The sequence below is a fragment of the Symphalangus syndactylus genome, chromosome 5, assembly GCF_028878055.3.
Source record: "Symphalangus syndactylus isolate Jambi chromosome 5, NHGRI_mSymSyn1-v2.1_pri, whole genome shotgun sequence".
Taxonomy (NCBI): domain Eukaryota; kingdom Metazoa; phylum Chordata; class Mammalia; order Primates; family Hylobatidae; genus Symphalangus; species Symphalangus syndactylus.
In genome coordinates, this window is record NC_072427.2 from 129005826 (window position 1) to 129018217 (window position 12392).

Here is a 12392-nt window from a genome sequence, read left to right on the forward strand (position 1 = left end):
ATTATGGTACCACTTTAACCATTTTTAGTTTACAGTTCAGTAGCATTACATATATTTACATTGTTGTGTAACATTTCTGATTGGTTCTTAAATGAGTTAAGTAGCTAAGCACATTGCTATGAGCCCATAGGATTTTCTGTGTTCTCTGAGTAGGACTTGATAAGGAACAGGAACTTGCTCCTTCATTTCCCAATCCATTGCTCACTGTCAAACTCAAAAAAGCTAAGGCAGCTTTCCTTTTCTGCCTTGCCTTCTTTTGCGAGCAAGAATGAAACTTGGGAGGACCTAAATAGAATTGTGCATTTTCAGCCACAATCTTGATTCTCCCTCCCCATTTCTCATTGACTGTTACTGTCCTACAAGTCTGAGTCGGAACCCAGTTCTGAGGCAGCATTTCTACTCTAGGCTCAGGCTAGCATCTTGTTTAGAAGAAGAAGATAATGTTATCTGTGATCTCTACTCATGAAAACATTCTGTGGAGATTTTGAGGGGTTTTGGTTTAATCTTTATTCTCCAGTATTTTCCATGTGTATTCTAGAGCCCTCAAGAAAAGAACTTAGGTCTGTTTTATTTTCTCTGGACTCTTAAAATCAATCCCTCTTAGATGACTATATGCTAGAGCAGTGCCCTTACCTGAAGGCCTAGAACTGCTAGTATGCCCAGTAACCTAAGAATGCTCACTGGAGTGAACCAACATACAGATCTGTATTGTGGGTAGTCTCTGTGTAATAAACTCACAGGAATGTGGGCAATTAGTGCTGAGCCTATCTTGCTTTTCATCTCTCTATTCTTCATAGCTGGCTCCCACCAGAAGTACTTCCCTGCTCAACTCCATGACTATCATCCAGAATCCTGTGAAGGTCTGTGATCAGGTATTTGCCCTGATTGAAAACCTCACCCACCAGATCCAGGAACGAATGCAGGACCCCAGGTCTATAGGTGGGTATGAATACTACTATCTTCCCTTCAAGGTCTCAGGTATGGATGGGTTTCTCAGGCATTCTTGTGTCATCTCCTAAATGTCAGAGACCAGGCCTCCTCCTCCCTCTGGCTGTACTTTAGAGTCGTCAGAGTCTTTTGTTGGAGGTAAAATCTTTGATTGTTATCTGATTTCTGCCTTTCTTCCAGACCTGCAACTCTACCACAGTGAGACACTAGAGCTAATGCTACAGCGTTGGAGCAAGCTGGAGCGTGACTTTCGACAGAAGAGTGGGTGCTATGATATCAGTAAGATCCCTGACATCTATGACTGTGTCAAGTATGACGTGCAGCACAATGGGAGTCTGGGACTTCAAGGCACAGCAGAGTTGCTCCGTCTCTCTAAGGCACTGGCTGATGTGGTCATTCCTCAGGTGTGTCTTGTACAAGGGACCTAGCCTGGGGATGAGGGTGTTGGGAAGGAAAGAGAGAAAAGGTGGAAAGGAAGGGTGATTTGGGACTAGAGGAAAGCAACTTAGAGAAGGAATAAGTTGAGTTGCTACATTTCTCAGGGTCCGTTCTGGCTCTTGGTAAGTACAGGAGGCTAATTCAGGAGACATCTGGAAGAGGGGGAATGTAGTGGATATGAAAGAAACCCTAGACGTGAGGTGAAGACAGGCATGATCTTGGTCCTGGGAATATGAGGCATGAGAAAACAAGATTTATTGAGGTATTTATTCCTGGCTTGTGGCCCCTAGGAGTACGGGATCAGTCGGGAGGAGAAACTGGAAATTGCTGTGGGCTTCTGTCTTCCACTGTTGCGGAAGATACTACTTGACCTGCAGAGAACCCACGAGGATGAGTCTGTCAACAAGCTACTTCCCCTGTGAGGGAGGGCTGGGAGGGGTGTTGGATGGAGGGAGGGGCATGTCAGGGAGCCTTGGGGGAATCAAAGCTGGGACAGCCTGGGGAACCAAGAATAGACAACATTTTGGGATGGAAAGGAGAGAAGTCTTTGAGGTGGGAGGAAGGAGTTTGCAGAAGGGTGGGAACAGGGTTAACTGACTGTGTGAGTGATTTAGCTGTTATCTCAGGTACTCCCGAGGCGTGCTCTCCCCAGGTCGCCACGTTCGAACGCGTCTCTATTTCACCAGTGAGAGCCACGTCCACTCCCTGCTCAGTGTCTTCCGTTATGGAGGACTTCTTGATGTAAGGATCTTCCTTCTTCTTTAGCCTGTGAACAGCTTTTTCCCAGCATTCTTTTACTCTTCTCCTCATGCTTTTTAAATGAAAGCTTTCTCCATTCTCATTGGCTCCCTGCTCATTCTCTGGCTCCCGTTTCCTTAAGCAATGGCTTACCTCTTTTTGCATTTGGTAGGAGACCCAGGATGCACAATGGCAGCGAGCTTTGGATTATCTTAGTGCCATCTCAGAGCTTAACTACATGACCCAGATTGTCATTATGCTTTATGAGGACAACACACAGGTGAGGAACTAGCAGGTGGGGGATGAAAGAAAGGCCCCTTCTTTTGACTTCTATTAAAAAAAAAAAAACTTGCTTATCCTTATAATTTGGAGAATCCAGCTAGGTGTGGCACTTAGGCACAGCATGACACAGAGCATCCAGGAGGTTCCTACTGGAACGGAAAATATGTTCTGGGATGTTGTTGAGCCAGAGAGATAACCTAGAACACAGCTCTGGCGTTAGGAAGAGTATGGAATTTGGGACAATGTTATGAGTCTTATTTCCTCAAACATGGTTATACATATACCTTCTGCATACGGCTCCACAATTATACTTTTTTTTTTTTTTTTGAGACAAGGTTTCACTCTGTCACCCAGGCTGGAGTGCGGTGCTACAATCTGAGCTCACTGCATCCTCGTAACCTCTGCCTCCTGGGCTCAAGTGATCCTCTCACATCAGCCTCCCGAGTAGCTGGGATGACAGACATGTGCCACCATGCCCAGCTAATTTTTTGTAGAGATAGAGTCTCAACATGTTGCCCAGGGTGGTGTCAAACTCCTGGACTCAAGTGATCTGCCTGCCCCAGCCTCCCAAGGTGCTAGGATTACAGGTGTGAGCCACTGCTCCCGGCCCACAAGATGTCTTTAAATGTTCTGCTATATGCACCATAGCCAGGCTGAGTTATTGTGGAAGGTGATGGGAAGGGTTGTAAAGCTGGAAGTTCAAAAGTCATGTGCAATGGCGAAATCACAAATGGTAGAGATGAGGGAATGAGGATCCTGTAAGAGACAATATATAGTTGAAAGGAAGCTGTAACAGGTCAGCCCCGGAGTGGGACAAGACCCTGAATTCCCGGGAGGATGAATCCTCTTGAGTTCCTCTCTACTTCCACCACAATATCCAGCTTCTCCCAACTTCCCCCTCTTGTGGTTATGCTCCATAGGATCCCTTATCAGAGGAACGGTTCCATGTGGAGCTACACTTCAGCCCTGGAGTGAAAGGTGTTGAGGAAGAAGGCAGTGCCCCAGCTGGCTGTGGATTCCGTCCAGCCTCTTCTGAGGTGGGTCAGAGTGCTGGGATTTGGGACTGAAGGGCTTAGGAACCAAGTGGTGGGAAAAGGTACAGGGAGAAGTAAAAGGGCTGGGTAGTCTCGGATTAGGAGCTTGGAGGCCATTAACACCTCTCTTATCTGCCTTTTATTGTATAGAATGAGGAGATGAAAACCAACCAAGGCAGTATGGAGAACCTGTGTCCAGGAAAGGCATCAGATGAGCCAGACCAGGCATTGCAGACTTCACCCCAGCCTCCTGAGGGCCCTGGCCTCCCGAGGAGATCACCCCTCATTCGTAACCGAAAAGCTGGTTCCATGGAGGTAATGAGAGGGCCATGGGAAAAAATGAAGGGTGGCAGTGCTCGTAGGACTATATCCACAGATCCTCTAGATCCCCTTGGGGGGACTCTTGGGACTTGAAGCAGAGTCCTCCTGCTCTGATTGATACGTTTTACTTAATCTCTCTTTCACAGCTGGTCTCCCAATAGAGCTTCTTTAACCTGGTTGCTACTTAGATTAAAGAGTTGCCATTGAGAGATGCCTGAGAGATAAGGGTTTAAAGAGATAAGATTAAGGAGGAGGCCTCTGGATGAATTTGAAAAGTAGTTCTTTAAAAGGAAATCTAGTAGAAACAGCTTGAACTCTGGACGAAAATCCCAGTCTAATACTTGGAAGTTGTGTGACTTTGGCTGGGTAACTTCTCTACATTTCTCTGGCCTTAACTTCTCTAAGCCTCAATTTTTTTTCACCTCTAAAATGTGAGTAGTATCCACTTTATAGATGCTCAATAAGTAGTAATATAATAACAATACAATTGATATTAAAGGTCCAGCCCTCTGCAGCTCTTGGTCACCTTAGGTAAAAATTATAGCTCAGATAGGAGCAAATACCTGGCACTTTATCTGTACTGTCGTTCCAGAAAGTGGGTCAGTCAAGAGCTCTGTCTGTCTTCCTCTTGTTCTGGTGAGGATCTTTATCAGCATGGGCCTATATTCTGCTATTCTTGGAGTTTGTCTCTAGTTCTGGTTCTAGCTCTCTAGCCTAAAGGAAGTAAGTGTTATTAATCTCATATTGTGTGCAGCTAACCATCTGAGGTTTTTGTTTTGGTCTTTTTCCTGGAAAAACTGTTTCAGTCTTTGGCCCAATTATATCCTTTTTTTTCCCCCCTATCTAGCTCCTTCTGTATCACTTACATTCATTTTGACAGCACAATTTATCCCTGTCTCAGAGACTTTGACTGTCTGACTTAGATTCTGCTCTGTCCTAATGACTCTGTTCACCCTGGCTCGGTGCCAGGTCTCTATCTTAGAGGAATTGATTTTTCCATTTTAGGGATATATCAGAAGAATCTATAACGGGCTGACCTAGGTTCAGCAAAAGGTTTGCAATTCAGATTTTGGAGAAAGCTGAAAAGAGGAACTGCAGTCTCTTCTTTTGATTCATCCTTTACTTGATTATTTTAAGGTGAAATTGACATTGGTAATATGCAGAGTTTCTTTAGGTAGGATATACATTATTTTCTCTTTGAGGTGTAGGTGTAAGTTGGTATCCCTAGTACTCTATTACCCTTTATGCTCATATGCAATAGATCACATGGATAGAATGATACATAATCTTCCATCAATAAACTGCTCCTCCAAATGTCTTTCCTATTCACATGGTCTGCTAGTCTCTCCTGGTGCTGTTGTGCTTGAACCGCGTCCCCCACCCCCCAACCATTTTTTTCTGGTTTATGCAGTCATGAGACGTAGGCAGCTGGGTGTGATGGATCACACCTGTAATCCCAACACTTTGGGAGGCCTAAGTGGGAGAATCATTTGAGGCCAGGAGTTCAAAACCAGCCTGGGCAACATGGCAAGATCCTGTCTCTACAAAAAATTTTTAAAAATTAAAACATTAAAAAAAACAAGGCACAGGTAAAGGAAAGCTCTCTGTGTATCATCTCTCAGACTTGATAAGATTGACTTCTTTCTTTCAGGCCTACAGGAAGCTTCCTATTGTAATCACATTCCTTCTTTTCAATTACTAGTGCTGCTTAGACCCTGGCTTATCCAGGGTGATGGTTGTCCAGGATATTTTCCTCAGCTTTGCAAGAAAATCATCTCTCTGCTCCTTGGTCACAAAGCCTTATGATACTAATGTTAATGTTTATCTTCCTTGCTCTATAAATATAGGCATACAACTTATCCTTCCCTCCATCCCTTCTTCTCCTCTTGTCATCTCATACTTTTTGACTATTTTAGATTATAAAACTTATGACCTTTATAGCAGCTATGCCCTAGCTGGTCATCCTCTCTAGCCCTATAACTAGCTCTGCCCTGTGGGCACTGGGGCTTTTGGGAGCACGGGGTTTAAAGGAGCCGTGACCGGCTTTCCACCCGGTCTGATTGCAGGTCATGAACATGCAGTGCACGGGGAACCTGGACCCCATCCCCTTGCGGGGACGGCGCCGCAGGAGGTCGGGAGACCTCCCCCGGCCTTCCCTAGCCATCGACCTACAGCCCTGGGCTGTGTCCACCACTCACCTGGCATCCTGCACACAGGTGTCCCTCCCTACCTCACCTTCCTGTTTTGCCTTCTGTCTTTGCCTTTTGGGATCTAGGGGCTCAGACAGTATCTGGGTGGGATGTGTGTGTTTTGGGGGTTGTGTGATTGAGCCCTTGTGGGCACTGTAAGAATTCTGTTTCATGTTTCTAGGGGTGAGACAGTTGGAGGGGAGGGCTTCTTGGTTCAAACAAGAAATGTAGTATGGTTGCAGTAGCCACAACTCTCCCATGGAAAGAAGAGAGGGTGGCCAGACTCTTATTTGTGGCTGAGTCATTGTGATTGGCTTTCTGAGTCTGGTGGGGGGAATAGATACAGTTAGGAAACTCTGCTCTGCTGAGAACTGGGAATGGGTTGAATAATGATTTCTCAAACTCAGATTGGGCACGGGAGGGCTGTGGGGAAAGGCATCTTGAAAATAGAAGTGCCTTCTAGTATAAAAAGATGCCCCGGACAGTTCCCTCCATAAAGTACGTTCTCTGTTCCCTTTTCATCCCTCTTCTCCTATAAATCCTTTGGTTCTTCCAAACTTTCTAACATTGCTTGGCTTTGTAGGGACAGGAATCCAGGACCTGGGTTTTATACTTTCGGGTTGAGGTGGCAAAATGATTAATATAGAGTCCTTTTTCTGCAGGTACTTTCTGAGACTTCATCCTCGAGGCCTGGTGGCTACCGGCTCTTTTCATCTTCACGGCCACCCACAGAAATGAAGCAGAGTGGCCTAGGTATGGTTTTGCCAGCATTTCTCACCTATTGTTGGAAAAGTTGTCTGTCTGTTCTTCAGAGTTTTATTGTGGGAAACCTTTGTCATGGGATTTGGGACCGTCCAGTCAGTGGAATATCATCAGGTGGAGGTAGGGAGAATGAAGTGGGAGAAGCCATAGTTAGATGTGAACTTGGATCTCAGATGATTGTTCCATCACAGGAAAGTGTTTATCTCTTGGTTTTCTATACCAACCACATTTCCCTGGCCAAAGGGTGTTTTTCTGGCTTTCCCTGTCATTCCTTATCTGTCCCTCCAGTCCAGCCTAGACCTTAAGGGGCCATGGAGACTCTGAACCTTCAGAGTTATCAGAGACAGAACTATAAATAGAGGTACTTGCAACCCTCATAAATGTCGTATTCCTCATTTGAAGAAATGTGCCATGTCTTCCCCTGAAACCTATGTTTTTCACATCCCCGCTCTTGCCCTTCCTACCACCTTGCCCTTTCCTCCATCATCTCCTAATCCTGTAACTTTTTCCCCTTCCTTCTGGAAAATTGTCAAGTCTGAGACTGGTGTAGTGGCAGAGGCATCTCTCGGGACTTTGAGGAAATGTCTCTTGATTTTTGGATCCCTGGAAAGGGGTAGAGAACATCATTCAGCTTTTTCTAAGAGCACAGACGGCAGGAAGGACCAAGCCTCAGAGGGTATTGTATTCTTTGGGTGGGGGGCGGTCCTTGGGAGGAACTATCTCTGAGCACAGTGCCTTGTGAGCCAGTAATTAGAACTGGAGGTCAGACGTGATTGTGTGGGGTCTGGACTTGGTCCCCTGGCTGTTTCTATCTTGTCCTATTATTCTCTCTATTTAGCGCCTCTAATTTTTCTGTTGCCTTTGTCCTTGGCACCCATTTTCTTGGCCCCAAAATGGTCAGCTTTTGGACCAGCAAGGGGGAGAAAGGTTTTGGTAACTTTCCAGACTAATTTTATGAGAATAAGTTGCCTTCTAGATTCCTGAAATGAGGAAGATGGTTTGGGGCATGAGAAATAAATGACAAGTGTGTAGATCTGGCCAGGCGCAGTGGCTCATGCCTATAATCCCAGCACTTTGGGAGGCCGAGGAAGACAGATCACTTGAGGTCAGGAGTTCCGAGACTAGCCTGGCCAACATAGTGAAACCCCATCTCTACTAAAAATACAAAAATGAGCTGAGCATGCTGGTGCATGCCTGTAATCCCAGCTACTTGGGAGGTTGAGACACGAGAATTGCTTGAACCCAGAAGATGGAGGTTGCAGTGAGCTGAGACTGCGCCACTGTATTCCAGCCTGGGTGACATAGTGAGACTCTGTCTCAAAAAAAAAAAAAAAAAAAACCCAAAACAACAATAGTGTAGATCTAAGACATGGACCTCTCTTCCCAGAAGTCCCAGTAAAGAATAGGTTTCAGACAGACTAGAAAAGAGGATAGGTATGTCTGTCCCAGTTAAGTGGGCCATGGGAATGCTTTGAAGAGCAAGGCAGAAGTATGGACATGGAGCTGGTTGGCAGATGGTGGTGGTAAGGTAGAGACCACCCTCTGAGATGATCTGAGGACTGGGCAGAACAGAGTTGGCATGACTGCACCAGAAAAGTATTCAGTGGAGGAAGTGCATGTAGGACAAAACTTGGGGTGGTCTGGGATAGAGCCAGCTAGTTTTAGCTTCTCTGCAGAAAAGCAGTCATATTTAGCAACTGTTATTACTCTCTGGAATCTCATTCCAGAGCCTGTTTGAACATGAAAGGTGGAGGAAGTTGCTGTATAGGGGAGAGGTCCTGAATTCCAGGGTGGGAATCATCAGGCATCTGAACTTCCTGATTGCTCTGGTGACCCCGAAATCCTGGGACCCCTGAAACCATGGTCCCTTCTTGGTGGCCTCAAGGGAACTGAACTCCTTTCCACTCCATCCATTTCCCCTATGAATGTTAAGTCCCAAGCCAAACCCAGGGTCTTGGCTAAGATGGATTTGGAAATAGAGAGGCAAATCCTGAGAACTTGAGTATCAGTCTTGTTTCTTCTTGACCACTCTGTCCTTATAGGCTATAGTAGGAGAAGGGACCGTGGAGTCCTAACCCTCCTCTAGATCAGCTGTTGGGGAGAGTGACTGGTCTGATTTATTTCATACTTCAGAGATTATTCAAATTTTATTTAATCCTCTCACTGGCAATGGAGTTCTCTTTGCTTTCTTTGAATTTATATGTGTGGGCAACTGGCTTTCAGCATAGGCTTACAGGATAATACACTTTTGAGAGCAGAAAAAACATGTCTTTTTCTTGTTATTTCCTGCATTCCTTCTTAGTAGGGTGCTCATCACATAATAGGCATGCTCTACATATAATCAACTGATTCTTCACATGCCCTTCAATTTGTGTCCATCTTGACTTCAGAAACTGTGCTGGTTTCTGAAAAAATAGTTATTTATTTTCTAACAATACAGTTGGTCCTCAGAGTCAGGAGACCTGGATTCAAGTCCAGCTTAGCTTCTAAAAAACTATGTGAACTTGAGCAAAGGAGGTCTCTTTTGGATCTCAGTTTCTTCATCTCTAAAATAAGAAAGTTGAACTGGATGATCTATGAGTCCCTTCTAGCTTAAAAAGTTCAATGAGGCAGGGGGCTGTGGCTCACACCTACAATCCCAGCACTATGGGAGGCCAAGGTGGGAGGATCACTTGAGCTCAGCAGTTAGAGACCAACCTGGGCAACATAGTGAGACCTTGTTTCTACTGAAAATAAAAAAAATTGTCCAGGCATGATGGTGTGTGCTTGCAACCCCAGCTACTTGGGAAGCTAAGATGGGAGGATCACTTTAGTCTGGGAGACCAAGGCTGCAGTGAGCTATGATTGTGCCACTGCACTGCAGCCTGGACAACAGAGTGAGACCCTGTCTTAAAAAAAAAATTGTAAGCCTCATACTTTCTTTCTTGGGAAAGGTCAAAAGGCCTGAAGGGAGAGGATGTTGGATTAAAAATTTAGGAAGGATTGGAAGGGTGCCAGCTGAGTGTTCAGAATACAGTCTCTAGCTTCAGTCAAAGCCTTTTCCTTTCAAATATACAAGGACTAGATTTCTGGGTTTCTCAAGCTATATATCCAGGGTAAGGAGTGCCCAGTTAAATCTATGGGGAATCTAGAGGGACCTACCTATTATTTGAGCATTTCTGAGAGCCACCTGAAGAGCACAGTCTATCCCTTTCAGTAGCTTTGAATCCCCTAATATGACTAACCCTGCATTTGTAGTGGACTCTTGTCTCTGCCATGCAGCTCTTCAGAAGAATCCCCCTTTTGCTTGCCCACTGTGACTATGCGGAAGTGTAAAGCCATTTGTGGTTATGTGGAATGGCCACATGGTGGTGGCTGTGAATGGCTGTGTGTGTGTCTTGATGTTATCATGTGAAGTTGTGTATGGTTCTGTGTGATAGTTGTGGCTTTACATGGCTACTAATGCACTCCCGGCCTTGCAGGCTCACAGTGCACAGGGCTGTTCAGCACTACAGTGCTGGGTGGCTCCTCCAGCGCCCCGAATCTTCAGGACTACGCCCGCAGCCATGGCAAAAAGCTACCACCTCCAGTCTGAAGCATCAAGATGGTATGTGGGTGGGTTTTGGGGGATAACTCCTTTTTTCACTTGTCTCTCAGCAAGGACATAGCTCAAGAACTATTCATGCTTAAGATGATACTGGCCTGCCAGGTGCAGTGGCTCACGCCTGTAATCCCAGCACTTTGGGAGGCCAAGGTGGGCAGATCACTAGGTCAGGAGTTTAAGACCAACCTGGCCAACATGGTGAAACCCCGTCTCAACTAAAAATACAAAAATTAGCTCGGCGTGCTGGCGTGCACCTGTAATCCCAGCTACTTGGAAGGCTGAGGCAGCAGAATCGCTTGAATGCAGGAGGCGGAGGCTGCAGTGAGCTGAGATTGTGCCACTGCACTCTCCAGCCTGGGTGACAGAGCGAGACTCAGTCTCAAAAAAAAAAAAAAAAAGGGATGACACTGGCCTTATAACAAGTTTTCTTCATCAGTAATATATGGGAGAATTAACTAGTCCCCCTTTCACCCCTCTATTTGCATTCCCTCTTGCCATAAAAATACTATGTATTTATGCTTATCCCTTCATAATCTCCCACATACAGTCCTGCTGCATCAGTTTGTACTCTTTCCTGGATTCTGGCCTGTAGGGGTAAGGACCAACGAGGATGATGCATGGTTGGGAAGAATGTGGTGGAACCTCAATTAAAATCCAGCAAATTGGGTTTAGGGAAGGGAATGTTACTCAGCTAAGGCAGAAAAGATAATACGGAAAGAGACTAGGGGAAGGGATGAATATTTCTGTGAAGATTTTATTTCCAAATGACCAGAAAGACGATATAGTGGTAAAATTAGGGTTGATTGTAGGGGTGCATTGTGGTAGAGATGACACATAGATTCCTAAGAGATTTACCAAAGGAAAAGAGATTGACATATGTTAGAAATCCAAGGGATGGGGAGGAGAGCAGGTCAGATAACTAACTTTAAAGAACAGAATATCTGGCGAGGCGCGGTGGTTGACGCCTGTAATCCCAGCACTTTGGTAGGCCAAGGCGGACGGATCACAATGGCAGGAGATCGACACCATTCTGGCTAACACGGTGAAACCCCGTCTCTACTAAAACTACAAAAAATTGGCAGGCACCTGTAGTCCCAGCTCCTGGGGAGGCTTAGGCAGGAGAATGGTGTGAACCCGGGAGGTGGAGCTTGCAGTCCGTGAACCTGGGAGGTGGAGCTTGCAGTGAGCCGAGATTGTGCCACTGCACTCCAGCCTGGGCGACAGAGCGAGACTCTGTCTCAAAAAATAAAAAATAAAAAAAAAATAAAAAAGAACAGACTATCTTGTAGGCAAACTCCAGAGCAGAGGGTGGGGACAAGGGTGGGTATAATCCCCATGATGTCTTTTCTCCCCAGAGCTCTTGTTTGTCCCGGCCGTAAAACGATTTTCTGTGTCGTTTGCAAAGCATCCGACTAACGGTATGTTTGCTTCGGACTCAATGTCATTCCTCCTCACCATGTCACCTCTAGACACTTAACTCTGAGTTTCGACACTGACTTTGCCTCTCCTTCCACCATGTTGACACCCTGCCATCTCTGAATGAGCCACTCACTAAGTGTCCCTCCTGGGATGGTTTCCTTGTGACAGCCTTAGTCTTGGCTGCAGCCTGGCTGCCCTATCCCTGTGGCAACTCAAGGTCTTACTTCCATAATCACCATCATCACCATTATGTCACTTTTGTCAGCATCACCACCAAAATACTGATTAAACCTCTCCCTTTCCTATCACATGACTGCCGGGCTGTGTACAGATATGATGGTTCCCCTTCTTAGGATGGGAATAGTGTTTCCTAGATTGATTCCATTTCTTCTCTTCCCCCATACCCCCAATTCCTCAGCTTATATAACTTTGATCTTTCTGTGTTTTCTCCAATTCTTTTGTTGGGGTGGATGTGGATGACTAGTTTGTTCCTCTTTTGGAGCAATGCTGCAGTTCCCAGCTCCTAAGCCTACTTATATGGGTGTTAGTCTTGAGTATATAGTTTCCCATCTCCATATATCTTTCTCCTGCCATTATGTGTATTTTGTGTGGCTCTTGTGCTCCTGACATTTGCTTTATGTTACTACTAACCTAGTGCCTGGGCCTAGAAAACAAGAG

At 45.6% G+C, this 12392-nt stretch overlaps 1 protein-coding gene across 1 annotated transcript in view; it reads left to right on the forward strand.

Annotated features, from left to right (window-relative positions):
- Positions 1–12392, forward strand: part of LOC129481703 (inositol hexakisphosphate and diphosphoinositol-pentakisphosphate kinase 1-like) — a 28235-nt gene that overhangs the window by 12776 nt on the left and 3067 nt on the right. Inside the window, 11 exon segments of the mRNA XM_063638513.1 lie at positions 798–939; positions 1129–1352; positions 1677–1804; positions 2013–2127; positions 2297–2404; positions 3327–3443; positions 3591–3755; positions 6613–6703; positions 10174–10275; positions 10278–10298; positions 11651–11713. Of these exon segments, the coding sequence (XP_063494583.1) occupies positions 798–939; positions 1129–1352; positions 1677–1804; positions 2013–2127; positions 2297–2404; positions 3327–3443; positions 3591–3755; positions 6613–6703; positions 10174–10275; positions 10278–10298; positions 11651–11713 (1276 nt within the window).